The 18,372-nt window shown below is 35.8% G+C and overlaps 1 protein-coding gene across 1 annotated transcript in view; it reads right to left on the reverse strand.

Annotated features, from left to right (window-relative positions):
- cc2d1a (coiled-coil and C2 domain containing 1A) overlaps positions 1 to 18,372 on the reverse strand; it is a 41,142-nt gene that overhangs the window by 20,975 nt on the left and 1,795 nt on the right. Inside the window, exons 2-10 of the mRNA XM_059349084.1 lie at positions 16,673 to 16,742; positions 16,432 to 16,567; positions 15,434 to 15,540; positions 14,119 to 14,364; positions 13,038 to 13,353; positions 5,171 to 5,280; positions 5,003 to 5,075; positions 4,349 to 4,462; positions 3,342 to 3,469 (exon numbers count right to left, since the gene is read on the reverse strand). Coding sequence (XP_059205067.1) covers positions 3,342 to 3,469; positions 4,349 to 4,462; positions 5,003 to 5,075; positions 5,171 to 5,280; positions 13,038 to 13,353; positions 14,119 to 14,364; positions 15,434 to 15,540; positions 16,432 to 16,567; positions 16,673 to 16,729 — 1,287 coding nt within the window. The 5' untranslated portion in view covers positions 16,730 to 16,742. The remainder of the gene's footprint in view (positions 1 to 3,341; positions 3,470 to 4,348; positions 4,463 to 5,002; positions 5,076 to 5,170; positions 5,281 to 13,037; positions 13,354 to 14,118; positions 14,365 to 15,433; positions 15,541 to 16,431; positions 16,568 to 16,672; positions 16,743 to 18,372) is intronic.

Genomic DNA, 18,372 nt, shown 5'->3' on the forward strand with positions numbered 1-18,372 from the left:
TATTTTATATCATTTGAAAAGCAGCTGTAAAGCTCTAAAGTGAGGCCGTTTCCCTTTCTGAGAGCTGCTGAACGCTTTATAACTAGCAGACTATTGTAATAATCCTCTTTCTGGGCTACAAAGGAATCAAATAAATTAGCTACAATTAGTTCAAAACACTGCTGCACTTTTCAGTTTTTAGTATCGATTTTTAAATTATTTTTATTAGCTCATATGGCACATAAATGGTTTTGGTTTATGAACCACTAAGGCTCCTCAGATCCTTTGGTTCTTCTCTTTATTTTTATTTTTTTCTCTTTTAGCTGTTCCACAAAGCAGAACTAAAACATTTAGTGACGCTGCTTTCAGCCATTACGCTGCTCAATGATCAGAGAGGAGCTTTTAAACATAAACCCATCTATTTAGTTTAATGTTTACACTAATCCAATTATCATTTTAATTATATATTTTACTCTTTTTTGTTGTATTCAATACATGTACTCCATTTTAATATTATTAAGATGTTTAGGGGTGCAGAGATTGTCAGGAAAATAACTGCCAACTATTTTAATGATCAACTAAAAGTAATTTTACTTGCAAAAATGGCAGAAATTACTGTTTTCAGCATCTCAAATATAGAGATTCCCTGCTTTTCTCTGTTTTATATCATATTAAACTGAATATCTTTTGGTTTTTGACTGACAAAAACAATTGCGGAAACTATGAGATACTGGAATGGACACTTCTCACTATTTTATCACTTTTTACAGATCAATAAAATAAATGACGGATTAATCAACAATGAAAATGATCATTAGTTGCAGCTCCAAATAGTTTTGACTACTAAATACTATTTTTAACATTGTAACTGTTATAAAGCACTTTGAAGTGCATTTGATTTGTTAGTCACCCTTCCTCGGCCAAATCTACTGATAATTAAAGGTTTCTTATTTCTTTTTTGGAGAAAAGATCGACTGTTTTGCAGATTATTCTGGTAGGTTAATAAGCAACAGTAGTACTAGTTACAGTCAAAACAAAGTGAGTCACACAGCAGCACAGAGCCGGGGACACGAGGTGCACCACAAATAGCTTCATCTTTGAGAATATCTAATGCAGAATCACATCTAGTTTCAGCAGTAAGTATGCATTAAATAATGAAATAAAAATATTTGGCTTTAACTGCTGGTAAAAAAGCACTCACGAGGCGTTGGTTGCACCCTGAGCCACCTACAGTGCAGGAGTGGATCGGTATATATATATATATATATATATATATATATATATATATACACTACCGGTCAAAAGTTTTAGAACACCCCAATTTTTCCAGTTTTTTATTGAAATTCAAGCAGTTCAAGTCAAATGAACAGCTTGAAAGGGTCCAAAGGTAAGTGGTGAACTGCCAGAGGTAAATAAAAAAAGGTAAGCTTAACCAAAACTGGAAAATAATGTACATTTCAGAATTATACAAGTAGGCCTTTTTCAGGGAACAAGAAATGGGTTAACAACTTAACTCTATGGAGTCTTGGGCTATTTTGTCCATTTCTGAATTCTTTTCATGTCTTTGTAAGTCATTTTGTGTCTTTTTTTGTCATTTTGTGTCTTTTTTTGGATCATTTTGTGTCTTTTTTTAGTCATTTTGTGTTTTTTGGTGTCTTTTTTTGTCATTTTGTGTCTTTTTTTGGTCATTTTGTCTTTTTTTTGTCCTTTAGTCCAACATAAAATGTGATTTTGAATCTTTTTTTTACTTTCAAAACACTATCATGCTCAATAAAGAATTTTAAATGTTGCAAATGTGCATTAATTTCAGAGTACACTGAGACATTAAACTGCATCATTTTCAATTAAATTCTGGAAAAGTTGGTGTGTTCTAAAACTTTTGACCAGTAGTGTATATATATATATAGTAAATGACATTTATCTTATGGAGAGGATTGCCTTCTCCCTTCGCCTTCAGAAAGATAAATGTGTTAAACTGTGGTCCAAGTGGGTTAAATATGTTAATGTGGAACAGACAGAAGTTCTGTCAGGATGACCCTGTAATGCTGTTTTGTACTGTAACATTGTACTATGTTTTATTGGGTCTAATGATTAGTTTGTATTACTTATACTTCATTTTGAAACTCCATGGTGGATAATTTCCTTTTCTTTTTTCTATTTGCTCTTTTACATACACTACCGGTCAAAAGTTTTAGAACACCACAATTTTTCTATTTTTTTTATTGAAATTCAAGCAGTTCAAGTCAAATGAACAGCTTGAAAGGGTCCAAAGGTAAGTGGTGAACTGCCAGAGGTAAATAAAAAAAGGTAAGCTGAACCAAAACTGGAAAATAATGTACATTTCATAATAATAGAAAAAGGCCTTTTAAAGGGAACAAGAAATGGGTTAACAACTTAAAGCAGTTCTGCAGCAACGGAGGTTGATCAAGCATTGAAAGTTTCTAAGTTGCTACCAATTCCTACAGGTGTCCCAACTTTTCTTGATCACTTACAACCTACAAGTTGCTCCACATTTAAGGGAACTTCTGCAACAGAGTTGGGAAGAACTTTCTGAAGAATATTTGATTTCCATTGAGTGTGTTCAGCTGTTCTATCTGTTAAGGTGCTACTTCCATGAGTCAACAGTTTAGAATACATTTTCCTTTCTAAACTGATTCTATGATTTATTTTTTAACTTCAATTGTTTATTTGTTATAATTTCAGAGTACACTGAGACATTAAACTGCATCATTTTCAATAACATTCTGGAAAAATTGGGGTGTTCTAAAACTTTTGACCGGTAGTGTATGTCTACCTTTCCCAGTTTGTTCAAAGTTCTCAAATGTAAAACGTTTAACTTTCTGTATCTTGTTTCTTGTTTTGTAAACAAAAAACCTTGATTGTGAGTGGCAGAAATACTATTGTCTATTGTCTGAAAGTAAGCACTGTATGATAATGCTCTCACAAAATAAAAATAAAAAATATAAAAAATAAAAAATATCTCACTTTGAAAATAGTATTTTTTTAGTCTTTTTTAATAATTTTGTGTCTTTTTTGTTAATTTTGTGTCTTTTTTTTGTTAATTTTGTGTCTTTATTTGGTAATTCTGTGTCTTTTTTGGTAATTTTGTGTCTTTTTTGGGTAATTCTGTGTTTTTTTTAAATAATTTGTGTCTTTTTTTGGAAATTGTGTGTCCTTTTTGGTCATTTTTTGTCTTTTTTTGGTGATGATTTCAAAGTTCTGGAAAAGTCTCATGTTGCATTGCAACACTCCCACATGTATTCTGATGCATTTAATTGTCCAAGAGACTGAAAATAGGTGGAAAAAACTACAAATACTACAAAACGACAGGCTTTAATTGGGTTAAAGTGGTTAGTGTGTACCTTGACGATGCGCTGGTGCATGCGAGCCTTCCGGTCTTCTCCTTTGCTCTTGGCTCCCTCTGCTGCTGACTTGTAGATGTCCATCCTCTGCTGCAGAGCTTCAGCCAACGAGCTGGGAGCAGGCAGGTCTACACACACACACACACATTTTAGTTTTTTAGTGGCAACATAAATCATTTTTATCATCTAAAGCAGGGGTGGGCAATTAATTTTCCCAAGGGGCCACATGACCAACACCACGAAGGTTGCAGGGGCCGGACCAAAACTCTGAACTAAATTCTGCTCAATATTAATGTAATCGCTTTATAAAATACAGTAAATTATCTGGTTTTGAGCTGCTACTGATAGGAATACATGTTATGATGAGACTGTTAATGTGGAGTAAATCAAGTATAGCAGTAAAAAGTAGTAAATACTCCAATCACTATATCACTTTAACATTTATTTTAAACACAACTGTAAATGACCTTTAGCAAGGTTCCTATTGTTGTTTTTGTATTATATAGCTTGTTTTTCATGTTTGTACATTTTCTAGGTGTTTTTTCAATGTTGTGATGCTTTTATTTTTAAAAGGTGCCGTCCAGTGTGAAACGGGTGCTTTAATTTTGAAAGGTAGTGACAGGAAATAACCGGTAGAACGGTTAAATGAAAAAACATACGGGAAATAATAACGAGTGCGTAGTAATTCATATAAAGTTGATATAAAGTATCAAAAGGCTTCTATAGTGGCTGACTGACAGGACACAAGGTTTGTTAAAGTTTATTTTATTCTGTCATACATATTAGTGGCTATATTTGTTGTCTTAACTATAGTAAAAGTGCTTGTTAGCTCTAGTGCTAATGCTAATGTTTGCTATTTTTTTTCAAAATAAAAGCACTGATATTGATTTCTAATTTCTGGGTAACCTCACGCGGGCCGGACAAGGACAGCCAACGGGCCGGATGTGGCCCGCGGGCCGCCCAATGCCCAGGTCTGATCTAAAGCGTCAGGGCTATGGGAGGCTTACCGGCAGTGGCCACCTGGGCAGGTGCAGGTGCAGGTGGAGGTGCAGGTGCAGCGGGGGCGGCAGGTTTAGAGGCAGACTGAGGAGGAGGAGCAGAGTGCTCTGCTACTACGTCTCCTGTGGATGATCAGACATTAGTAGGAATTGTTACCTGATTAAGTAAAGGTTCATTGAAAAGTCTTTGTGTTTATACATCATCAGAAAAACAATCACAGACATCTCTAAAAAAAGGCCCAAAACTAAAAATCCTTCTTATTATATGGTGCAAGCCAATTTCCACCTGTAAAAAACTTGTAATGAAAAAAAGGTCCTGTAAGAAATTATAATTAAAGTATTTCAAAATAATGAAAAATCTCATTAGAAGATACTGACTCACGACTTTGAGATACTAAGTGATTATTTTGAGAAGGTTTCTCACCATGATGATTTACAGGATCTTACATCTACATTATTAAAAAAAAAACCAAGAAAACATAATTTGTTTAGTGAAATGCAGCAGAATAGTGCAGAGTACAATAATGCACTGATACCACTTTTTTGCATGAAGGAATCAGAGTGAAAGCTTTTCTGGGAAGTAATCAGGCTTTGGTGCACGAGTAATCAAAGAACAAGTAAAAACACATGTGTTAAGTCTTTCTTTAAAGTGAATAAACTGACCAGGAGGAGGAGGAAGTGAGCTCAGATCTACTGGTCCGTCTCTGTCCAGAGCCTCCACCACCACGTCCAGCTTCTGCATGAGGGGAAATCAACTCTATTAGCATTGACTTTTTCTATATATACACCTACAGAAACATCATGTGGTAACGCTGACGCTGGTTGTGTTACCTTGGCGGTGAGGTAGAGCTGCTTGGCCAGGTCGATGTCGCCGCTCTGTTTGGCGTTTATGGCCGCTATCTTATACTCCCTCTGCCTGGACAGCACGGCCTGCTTCAGCTCTGAGAGAAGGGAAAACAAAAAGACTTGTTGGTTTAAAACAGGGGTGTCAAACTCAAATACACCAGTAGTTCTCAACCTTTTTGAGTCGTGACCCCCAATTTAACATGCATGTTGTCTGAGACCCCCGCTCACTGAACACAATTTCACGCACAGTTCAGATCACCCAAAAAAGAAACAAAATGACCAAAAAAGACCCAAAATGACCAAAAAAAGACCCAAAATGACCCAAAAAAGAAAAAAAATGACCAAAAAAGACACAAAATGACCAAAAAAAGGAAACAAAATGACCAAAAAGACACAAATTGACCACAAAATGACCAAAAAAGACACAAAATGACCAAAAAAAATAAACAAAATGACCAAAAAAGACACAAATTGACCACAAAATGACCAAAAAAGACACAAAATGACCAAAAAATGATCAAAAAAAGACACAAAATGACCAAAAAAATTTTTTTTGGTCATTTTGTGTCTTTTCACAAAATGACCAAAAAAAGACATGAAATTACCAAAAAGACTAAAACACATTAACACATGAACACTTTAACACAGTGGGGACAGAGCTGACTTCCTAAATTATTTGGCGACCCCCAGAAATCATCTCGCGACCCCAATTGGGGTCCCGACCCCAAGGTTGAGAATAGCTGAAATACACAATGGGCCAAAATTTAAAACTTGAATAAAATCGCGGGCCAACATTGAACAAATAAACCTTTTAATATGTGGGTCAATGACGTGATCTAACCCAGTGTCAGTTGGTGTAACCAGTAACTTTTTCCCCATAAAAATCTGATTATATACAGGGAAATAAATGTGAACTAAAATGAGAAAAAATACAATCCACGTTTACATTGCAACACTATGGTATATAACACATTTTTACATAATTTGTCAAAACTTTTGGAAAAAAATGTGTTGTATTTAGAATTTGTTCTGCTCAATACTGACGAAATGTGTAAATGTAGAAAAACTAATAAAATAAATAATTTGATGTTTTTTAAAATGAAGTAATTATATGTATAAGTCCACATAAATACAATGTAGGTGGATGAAGTATTTAATATTTATAATTTTTTGTGGTTACACCATTTGACATCTTGCCAACCCTTATTTGTCACTGACCCTTATACCAAACATGTTTTGCTTTAACATTAAATATGGAACCAGCAACGCTTATAAACATACAATATATAACTAAATAGTGCAGACATGCAAAATCAAATTTCAAATAAAAAACACATCAATGTCATTAATTTATTAAATAAAAAATAAATAAAAATCGTATGCCTCTTTTCTATTTGCATCCTTCTGATTTAAATATCAAAATAAAGTTTTTCAACAGGTTAATAAATTCTGCCTTTCTTTTCTCCATTTTTGGGAAGGGGTAGCTGGGAGACAGCTCTAGCTTGAGGTTGCTATGACGACTGTCACAGAAGAGCGTATTTTCCCACCAAAATGTTTTGCGTAAACAATGTGTTGTTGTTTTTTTAAGCATGGGAAAACCATCTAAAATCAGGCTCTTTTTTTATAGCCAGTAGACGAGCAAACCTTTCTGTTTTTTCCCTGTTGTGTCACATTTGACATGAAGAATGTGCCGGAAAACAGGGTTGGTAAGTTTTAGAAAACAGCATGAACAACTCAATTGCTTTTGCATCTCTGGTTGCCCGCAGACATATCTTACTTCATTGGAAGGATAAGACTCCTCCCTCCCCTAACTCTTGGCTAAAGGATCTAATGTCATTTCTACACTTAGAAAAAATCAAGTACAGTATTAGGAGGTGCTCCGACAACTTTTATCAAATTTGGAATCCCATTCTTTCCCTAATTGAGTCTATTTCATCGTTAGATGATTAACATAGATGGTTCTAATTAAGATAAATTGATATAACTTTTAAATGGCCAGTAATTGTTTTTAGTATACTGATTTGGTGGTCAAACTCTAAGCACAACATATACAAATTGTTATAGCTATTTTGTTTGTTTTTTCCAAGCATTCTGTATATCTCCTCTAAATGTCCCTTTTTATTTTATTTATTTATTTATTTAGTATTATTATTATTATTATTTGTTTGGTTTTATGTGTATGTATATGAATGTATGTATATATGTATATTTTTACTTTTATTTTTTGTTTTTTATCATTGTTTATTTGGCTACTGATCACCCCTCCTGTTTTTCTTTGAGGGGGAGAGAGTTGTATTTTCTCATTATCATTACTATTTATTGTTTTTTGCTTATTTTATGTGAATGTAACTCTCTGGTTCGGGGGGCGGGGGGTTGTTCTAAAAGGGGGAAAATGGGTGAATTGCACCTTTTCTGATTGAATATGTATTATGTCCTGACAACCCAATAAAGATATATATGGAGAAAACAGCATGAAGGTCAATGAAAATGTCACAGTGATTTCCTGTTCTTTATATCTGTTACTTATTCAGTCTCTCTTGCAAACTGATTGGTAACGTATTCTTCTATGCCGGATGGAGACAGACAGTATTTGAGTCCTAACATCACGCCAGAAAAAGGCTGAAATAAGTGTTTCCTGCCCGGGTGTCATGTTTCTATCACTGCAGAGAGCAGCAGGAGCCCATAAATACCCGTCACTACTGCAGAGTCATTGGTCCCAGGAATTCTGGCTGCACAAGAGATCGTTTAAGCATCGAGACTGCAATGTGCTCATGCACAATAGTCACACTGCAGGATGTGTAATGTCAAGTCAGGCAAATTAACTCAAACACGTCATGCTTGATAGAAAAGGAAAACTTGCACAGTTCTCATCTTCTAGGACTAATTCAGTGTTTCCCTTTACCTACAGTCATGGAAAAACTATTACACCACCATTGTGTTCTTCAATTACTTGATCATTTTAATGCCTAGTACATTTCTTTGGACAAATATAATGATAACAACAAAAATAGCTCATTAGGGTTTAATCTTAGAGCTGATATCTAGACATTTTCCATGGTTTTCTTGATAATGTTTTTGGTTATTATCAAGAAAACCATGGAAAATGTCTAGATATCAGCTCTAAAATTAAACTCTTATGAGCTATTTTTGTTGTTATCATTATATTCGTCCAAACAAATTTACCTTTAGTTGTACCAGGTATTAAAATGAACAAGAAACAAGAAAGAAAACAATGGTCTAATAGCTTTTGCCCATGACGGTAGAGTCTAGGGAGGCCCAGAACAGAATATTTGGATGTTATTATTATTATTATTATTTGGATGCTCAATGGATCGGTCGGCCTTGGGGATTCAAGATGATAGGTCAGGGATACTGCTACCAGATTCATGCATTTCACTTTAAAATGTACACAACTTCAGTCTTTGCCACAATATTACAACACAGCTCTGGTATTCTACTAATGGGAGGGGATTTTAATTGTGTCATGTCGCAACATATGGATAGACAACCGCCATCAAAAACACCTATTTCTCGAATGAGTAAAATACTCAAACACCTGTCGAACGAGTCAGGATTAGTGGACGTTTGGAGAACTAAATTCCCTAAAGGTAGAGATTTTACTTTTTACTCCCACAGACATTTGTCCTATTCAAGAATTGATCTTTTTTTCACCCCGAAAGCAGAGCTACATAGGGTAGAGGATGTCAAGATTTTGCCAATAACAATATCAGATCATGCACCTCTTGCAATATCATGGGACATAGGACGTAGATTAATGACCAAACAGTGGAGACTAAATGCATCACTTTTAAATGACAGGGAATTTACTACTTTCATTATAAATGAGATAAAGGACTATCTTGTTATGAACATCTCTCCTGAAATATCCCCCCTCACCATATGGGACTGTGCTAAGGCATACATTAGAGGGCGCATCATCTCATTTGCAAGTGCAAAAAAAAAAGACAGGATATCAAAACAGCGTGAACTGGAACATAAAATAATACAATTGGAACGACAACACAAAAGAACACTAACCCCCAGTTTGCTCAAGGAACTCAAACAAGCACGCAGAGATCTAAATAGTCTGACTACGGAAAAGACTGAAGGTAATTTAAGGTTCACTAAGCAGAAATATTACGAAAACGGCAACAGAGCAAGTAGACTATTGGCTTTAAGACTTAAAAAACAACAATCCTCTAATATAGTACACAAATTAAAGTCTAGTAATTTAACAGTCACAAAACCGGATGAAATTGCAGGGTCGTTTGCTGAATTTTATAAATCCTTATACACAAATACAGACACCTGCACTGATGATAAAGAACTGGCACAATTTTTGAAAGATATTAATCTAAAACAGCTGTCAGAGCCGGTGGCAAAGGAAATAGATGAACCTATCAAAGAATCGGAAATATTACAGGCCATCTCTACATTAAAAAATGGTAAAAGCCCTGGACCAGACGGATATATCAATGAATTTTACAAAACATTTAAAATGATAGTGACACCCTTGCTGCTAAAAGCTTACCACTATGCACTCCAATCTGGAACTATGGCCCCCTCTTGGAGGGAAGCGACAATAGTTGTAATACATAAAGAAGGAAAGGACCCTACCAAATGTGAATCATATAGGCCAATATCCTTGCTGAATACAGATCTACGCATATTAACATCCATATTAGCAAGGCGAGTTAATAAAATTATAACAAACATTATTCACCCAGATCAGACGGGATTCATTATTGGAAGATACTACGGTGACAATATTAGAAGATTGTTAAACTTGATGACCCATCCAGAGACTAAAGGGAAGGAAGCAATGCTATTATCACTGGATGCCCAGAAAGCGTTCGACAGAGTATCTTGGCAATACCTTTTTCAAACATTGAAACGATTCCAATTCGGCCCTAAATTCATCAAGTGGATACAAATTTTATACTCCAATCCACAAGCTGCTGTTAAAGTGAACGGGTTTTTATCAGACAGATTCATCCTGGAGCGAGGATGTAGACAGGGATGCTCTCTTTCACCTCTATTGTTTGACTTAAGTATTGAACCATTAGCACAGCTTATAAGGGATGATAATAACATAAAGGGACTGACAATAAATGGGGAACAACATAAGCTTTCATTATATGCAGATGACGTGCTCCTGTATTTAGTGGAACCTACAATAACAATCCCACGTCTAAAGGACACTATCTCCGCATTTGGTTATTTTTCAGGATATAAAGTTAATATCGACAAAACAATGGCCTTGGATATAGATAACACAATTTCTCAAACTGTCAAGGTCAGGAGTGGGTTTAAATGGCCCAAAGATGGAATTAAATACCTTGGCATCAAAATCCCCCCACTTTTGGAAAACTTATTTGATGTGAATTACAGAACCATAATACAGAACATTAGTAAAGATTTGGACAGATGGTCATCGCTTCCCTTATCCATGACAGGCCGCATCGAGTGCATACGAATGAATGTTCTACCCAAACTACTCTATCCATTTCAGATGTTGCCTGTGGACATTCCTAAATCTACATTTGATAAACTAGACAAGCTGATTTCAAAATTTATATGGCAATCAAAGCGCCCTAGGGTTAGACTAAAAATACTTCAGCTATCCAAATCACATGGGGGTCTCAAACTCCCGAACTTCAGGCTGTATTTCTGGGCTGCGCAGTTGAGACCCCTAATAGCATGGCTGCAAGACTCCATGTGTACAAGGTGGCTAGACATTGAGAAAAGCACATGCCAGCGACCCTTACAGACTTTGCCTTTCTCAGATATTACGCTTGGTGAGACTCAAATGAGCGAGTGGACTAGGACCACATTGAAGATTTGGAGGAAAATAAAACTAACTTATGGACTGCCTAAAGCAATTTCAGCATTAACCAACATTGGTTTTATAAATGGTTTTGTCCCCTCTCAGATGGACTCAGGATTTAGAAAGTGGTCTGAGCACGGACTTACAAATCTACACCAACTTCATAAAGATGGGTGTTTCAAATCATTTGAACAGTTAAGATTGGAATTTACACTCCCCAAAACAGACTTTTTTAGGTATTTACAACTAAGGGACTTCGTAACAAAGCATAAAGAATGGATTAAAATCCTAGAGCCCACCCCAATTGAAGAATTCTTGAAAAAATTACAAATTGGTAAAGATAATAAGAAACTTATTGGCCATTTTTACAAAATATTTTTAGATATGAATTCCAATGAAACTCTTCAGATTAAAGAAAAATGGGAAAACGAAATGAACATAGGTATACAGCAAGATGGATGGGAGGAAATATGTACTGAAGCACACAAAGTAACTAACTCGAACACATGGCAGGAATTCAGGTGGAAGATTATAATCAGATTCTTTAGGACACCAGCAATCATATTTAAAATGGGGCTCACACACTCAGATAAATGCTGGAGAAGTTGTGGTACATACATTGGTAACCATATTCATATATTTTGGACATGCCCTAAACTGAAAAAATTCTGGGATGAGGTTTTTGATGCACTTGGAAATGTATTCCAGAAAAGTTTTAATAAAGATCCCAAGATGGTAATGTTTGGACTCATACCAAATTACATAGCTGGAAGGGGGAAAAAATACCTTTTACAAATATTACTGATTTCAGCTCTTAAATGTATCACTGTTAAATGGTTAAAACCCGATCCTCCAACATACAATATGTGGATTGAGAAGGTCTGGGAAATTTATCACATGGAACAAATAACTTACTGCTTGAGGCTTCAAAAAGATATATTTGTTAACAGATGGAGACCTGCCATGACCATACTAATGCAATAATCTCATGTTACCTTTATTTTATTTTACATTATTTCACTTAATTTAATTTGATTTATTTCCATTAACACAGTTTATTATTTAATTACTTATTGTTTGTTTGTGTTACTTTGGTTTAACTATGTCATTTATACATATTTGACTTGATGTATATGCTTTAATGCTGTATTAAGCAGATCACAAATGAAAAACAGCAGACTAAATGTGAATTTGTATATATATGTTTGTATATGCTGCAAAAATTGAAATAAAATTTAAGTTTAAAAAAAAAAATGTACACAACTTTCTCCCAGGGGATAAAAAATAAATAGTAATGTCAATTTTTTTTCTAATACTGTGCTGCTCTACTGGTAATGAATGCTGATTGTAACATTAACCACTAAAGACAAAAGCCAGATGTAAGTGGGTTTTCTGTCTGTCATGAAAGGAGCTTTACAGTGGACTAATCACTGCATTTTTACACTTTATCATCCAGTACACGGTACACTTTAACATCCAGTACACGGTACACTTTAACATCCAGTACACGGTACACTTTAACATCCAGTGCACGGTACAGACAAGAAGTTTCCAGGTGGAGAGACGTCCAAAGAGTACTCTGTGTTGTATTGTCGTAGAATTAATTTGAAGATGTATTAGAATATCTGACACATAGCAGTTTAAATATGCATTAAATATGTTTTGATAAACACAGAAATCTGACCAACAGTCACAGTCTCTTTACAGGAAACTTCTGCTTGATTGAGATATGAACAGCTCGGATTTGGGAAATCCCAAGTGTGCTCTTATATCTTAAGTGTTTTTCATGACAGGAAATGACAGGACGTTGACCCTTAATTACACAGAAACAATGACACACCAACCTGCAAAGTAAAAAGAGAGAAACTGGGTGTTGTCTCTCAGAGTTGTTCTGACCGTTGGATGTGTTATCATCTGTTTTTAATATCTGCTAAATAAATCCCGCACAAGGCTGTGATTCGAATCTATCTGTTCGTCAAGTGTTTTTCTTTAAAGATTTTCTACAACAGTATCAGGTGTGTTTACCTGAGTGATGAGCATCAGGTTGACCCGGGGTGAGGGGGGAGATGGCGGGTGTTTCCGGGGTGACGGCAGCAGTCGGCTTCTGGGGAACAGTCAGATGGAGCGGCTTCGTATTAGGAGCCGTCGGCGGAGCGTCCCTTAAAGGTTTCTGATTAACGGGAGGAGGCGGTATCAGCGCGGGCTCTGGCGGTTCTGCTTCCCTGATTGGTTGAGACTCGGCTGTGACGCTGAGCTTTCCACCCAGAGCTACGGGAGGCGGGATCTCCTCCTCGTTGACTGGTTTTCCTTTTCTGACAGATGTCAACATGGACTGCAGCGTCTAGAGTTAAAGAAGAAAAGATCATGAGCATGTGCTTTTAACATCACAGAGAAGAACTGTGCATGTAGGGCTGGGCGATATGGACCAAAAGTCAAATCCCGATATATTTAGGCTGAATATCAATATAAGATATACACTACTGGTCAAAAGTTTTAGAACACCCCAATTTTTCCAGAATTTAATTGAAAATGATGCAGTTTAATGTCTCAGTGTACTCTGAAATTAATGCACATTTGCAACATTTAAAATTCTTTATTGAGCATGATAGTGTTTTGAAAGTTAAAAAAAGATTCAAAATCACATTTTATGTTGGACTAAAGGACTAAAAAAAGACACAAAATGACCAAAAAAAAGACACAAAATTACCAAAAAAAGACACAAAATGACTTACAAAGACATGAAAAGAATTCAAAAATGGACAAAATAGCCCAAGACTCCATAGAGTTAAGTTGTTAACCCATTTCTTGTTCCCTGAAAAAGGCCTACTTGTATAATTCTGAAATGTACATTATTTTTCAGTTTTGGTTCAGCTTACCTTTTTTTATTTACCTCTGGCAGTTCACCACTTACCTTTGGACCCTTTCAAGCTGTTCATTTGACTTGAACTGCTTGAATTTCAATAAAAAACTGGAAAAATTGGGGTGTTCTAAAACTTTTGACCGGTAGTGTATGTATAACAGACATTTATACATTTAAAAATGAACTCTAATGAATGGATCAGCTTGTATTGAGGTTGTGTTTGGTGTTTTTCCTGCTCTATTTTACCTTCAACCCTCGATCATATCTTCGGACTTTGCTCGTCTCCCCTGCAGCCTTGGCGTTGGAGACGGCCGTCTTGTACATTTCAGCTCGCTCCAGGAGGCGAGACTCCAAACCAGTTGCACCAGTGGGAGCAGCAGGAGGACTGGAGTGGGAGGTGACGCTCACTCTGGGAGCAGTTGGTGTGACGGCAGGAGGAGTGGGAGCAGGAGCTTCATCCTCTTCATCCTCTAAAACCTCATTCAGTTCTGCCTATGGGTGGAGACACAGGAAGGATAAAAAAAAATTTCAAAAAAAATTTAACAGCGAAACTTCAGTATCTATTAATAGTCTAGACGGATTTCAGAAAAAACGCCTTCTATAAGAAGGGAGGAGCATTTATGGGTACAAGTCAGGAACCGGCCTACCTTACATATCTCAAGGGTGCTGAGTCTAAAAAAAATGGTTCCCAAGCAAAATTTTGAGTGTTTGACCTTCTAATTTGTATCAAATGGCCAATTGCCCATCTTGCTCAGTCATTGGACCATTTCCCCTTAGTTTTTTTGTAAGTAGGCAATCAAAGATGAGGAAATTAAGTTTCTGGATCTATAGTCTAGAGTCAGAGCAAGGATATAGTGGAGGCTCAGTGTCTTTTTATGTATATATATATATGCAAAATACCAACTGGAACATTTAAAAGTAATATTGATTGAATATTTATGTCGGCCTTAAAAAATGACACAAATAATGCTTAATTTCACCTTAAAAGTTGGTATTTTGCATATATATATATATATATATATATATATATATAAAAGACACTGATATATACAAGAGACACTTGCTTTGACTCTAGGCTATAGATATAGAAACTTAATTTCCTCATCTTTGATTTCCTACTTACAAAAAAACTTTTTGTCTTTTGATATGCAAATGAGAGTCAAAAACTCAAAATTTCGCTTGGGAACCATTTTTTTTGGATTCAGCACCCTTGAAATAAGTAAAGTAGGCCGGTTCCCGACTTGAACCCATAAATGCTCCTCACTTTCACAAGTGACAATTCCGTCTAGACTATATCACTATATTGCTTGTTTTGTTCAAAACCCCCACACATATTAATTTTACTATCATATATGACAAAGAAAAGCAGCAAATTCAGCACATTGTAGAGGCTGGAACTAGCCAATGGTTGTCATTTTTGCTTGAAAAAAAAAAGAAGGAGAAAAAGACTGGCACGACTAATTGATAATCAAAATTGTTCAGAATTATTTTTTCTGTTAGATAAGTAATCAATTAACCCATTAACTGTTTCAGCAGTAGGAGGGACATGTAAGTGTATTACCAGCAAATCTTCATCATCATCCAAATCTTCATCGTCCATTTCGTCATTATCCAGATCTTTCATACAGAGAGCTGCCATTCGCTCTATATCAGCCATGGGAACAGGAACTGTACGCACACAAATACACACCAAGCAGCACAAAATCATACACAGCATAATAAAGGTTCAGCACAGGAACATCATCTGAGACAGAAAGAGAAAACTGAGTAAGTGCTAATGGAGGGAGTGCAAATGTAAGCTGAATAAAAAGTAAACAGTGCAGGGATTATTATCACGGATAGTATAAAAAGACAAACTGAAGATCTATCTATAAAAGCAAGAAGTGTGTGTGTGTGTGTGTGTGTGTGTGTGTGTGTATGTGTGTGCGTGTGTGTGTGTGTGTGTGTGTGTGTGTGTGTGTGTAGGGCATTTTCGCTGGCCGTTAGTCAGACTGACCTCAGATTTCGTATGTGGCTTGCGCATGGCACAAAGGTGTGCATCCTCGATTTTGAAGATTTTTGAATTCATTTTTTAAAATATCATTATTTACGTAGGACGTGTTGCAGCATTGCACTGTTTCCGATTGGACGCCTTTTCGTGTAGCTCCGCCCCATTATGTGATAGGCCTACACCTGGTCAGTAACACAATCCACTCTGGATTCCCACGCCTGACTCATCTCATCTGAAGTCCATTTAGCCTAGCTATCTTTAGGAGTTTTAAAGTGGCTACAAGGTTCGATTTTCCAGTAATATTCTAATAGTTTCCAGCAAATATCAATGTTTAATGTGTATTTGCTGGATGATGTGAGTACCTTATGAAAAGTAAGTGTTTTATGGAGTTGCAGACGTTGTAGTGTGGCATGTAATGTAAGAATACATACTTCCTACGGGCACTACACTAGTGTAAACAAATACAAATGTGAGTAGCACATCACTGGGAGGGGTTGGATATGCTTTGACATGAGGGACAAAAGATTTGTCTGTGAATCAGATCAAGGAAAGAATTTACTCTCTCTCACCTTTGCCTTCACCTTTCTTCCCCTGTGGCCTCCCTCCACCTCCTCCCACCAGATTCAGCAGCTCTGCCTCCAGCTCTTCATCATTTCCTTCATCATCCATCCCTCCATCCGGGGACAGGTCAAGCAGCAGCCCCATCTGAGACACAGCGAGGAAAGACAGGGAGAGAGCTGCTGAATCATACCTGTTGTTGACATAATAACAATAGTCGCACATTCCATTATGAAACATGACGGGTGTTACCTGCTTGGCTCGCGCTGCCCCCTGACCCCGGGGAGGGGGGTTCCTACTGCGACTCATGGGCTGCTACTACCTGGAAGTTGAGATAGATAGATAGATAGATAGATAGATAGATAGATAGATAGATAGATAGATAGATAGATAGATAGATAGATAGATAGATAGATAGATAGATAGATAGATAGATAGATAGATAGATAGATAGATAGATAGACAGACAGACAGACAGACAGACAGACAGACAGACAGACACAAAATGACCAAAAAAGACACAAAATGACCAAAAAAAGACACAAAATGACCAAAAAAGACACAAAATGACCAAAAAAAGACACAAAATGGCCAGAAAAGACACAAAATGACCAAAAAAAGAACCAACTTAATTGAATTGTTTCATTTGGTAATACCTAAATGAATTAAGTTCTTTCAAATTAATTTAAAATCAGTTGTGTTAATCTAACTTAATACATTAATTTGAAAGAACTTAATTAATTTAGGTGTTACCAAATGAAACAACTATCAACTATTTTGTTTTTTCAGTGTACAGTCATGGAAAAAAATATTAGATCACCCTTGTTTTCTTCAATTTCTTGTTCATTTTAATGCCTGGTACAACTAAAGATACATTTGTTTGGACAAATATAATAATAACAGCAAATGGCTCATAAAAGTTAAATTTAAGAGCTGATATCTAGACATTTTCCATGGTTTTCTTGATAAAAACCAAAATAATTTTCAAGAAAACCATGGAAAATGTGTAGATATCAGCGGTTAAATTAAACTCTTATATAGATAGATAGATAGATAGATAGATAGATAGATTAAATTAAATAAAAAGAACAACCTAGGCATACTTCAAGCAATAAAATATAAAAATACAATAAAAATACAATAAAAAATAAAGTGTCAAAAGAAGGAGTATGTATTAAGGAGTAGAATAGAATTCCAGTGCAGAATAAATATGAATATACAGTATAAAAATGTTGGTGCTATGAAACAAATAAGGTGCAATGAACAGTGTGCATAAAAAACACATAAAGTGCATAGACAGTATGTAATGAACCAGACTATCATTTGTTATTGAGTAATGAACCAGACTATTATTTATTATTGTAGGGGTTGAATCTGTTGAGTCAGTGGAAAGTGTGAGAAAGGTGATGAACGTGTCTATAACTGATAGTGTGTTAGCGCTGCTGGTTCACCTGTACACAGTCAGCGCTGACTTTAATAGCCACTTAGTAAAAAAAAACATGGAAAATGTCTAGATATCAGCTCTTAAATCAAATCAAATCAACTTTATCTATAGAGCCCTTTAAGACAGCGTTAGCTGATACAAAGTGCTGTACATGGCAGGACAGACCAACAATAAAAACAATAAAAACAATAAAAATAAAGAACAAGCAAAAACAACTAAAACAAAGCGAGTCTCATGCTGGGTAAAACAAAAAAACAGTAAATAAAAGTGGGTTTTAAAATTCATCTCAATTTTAAAATTAATCTTAATTTTAAAAAGCCACAAAGAACAAATAAAAACAAAAAATAAAACAGAGCAAAGGCTCATGTTGAGTTAAAAGCCAGTGTAAGCGGACAGTGAGGAGGCCTGCCTGATGTGCAAAGGTAAATTGTTCCAAAGGTTGGGAGCAGCGACAGATTAAATTAAACTCTTACGAGCTATTTTGTTGTTATCATTATATTTGTCCAAA

The sequence above is a fragment of the Centropristis striata genome, chromosome 1, assembly GCF_030273125.1.
Source record: "Centropristis striata isolate RG_2023a ecotype Rhode Island chromosome 1, C.striata_1.0, whole genome shotgun sequence".
In the NCBI taxonomy this organism is placed as follows: domain Eukaryota; kingdom Metazoa; phylum Chordata; class Actinopteri; order Perciformes; family Serranidae; genus Centropristis; species Centropristis striata.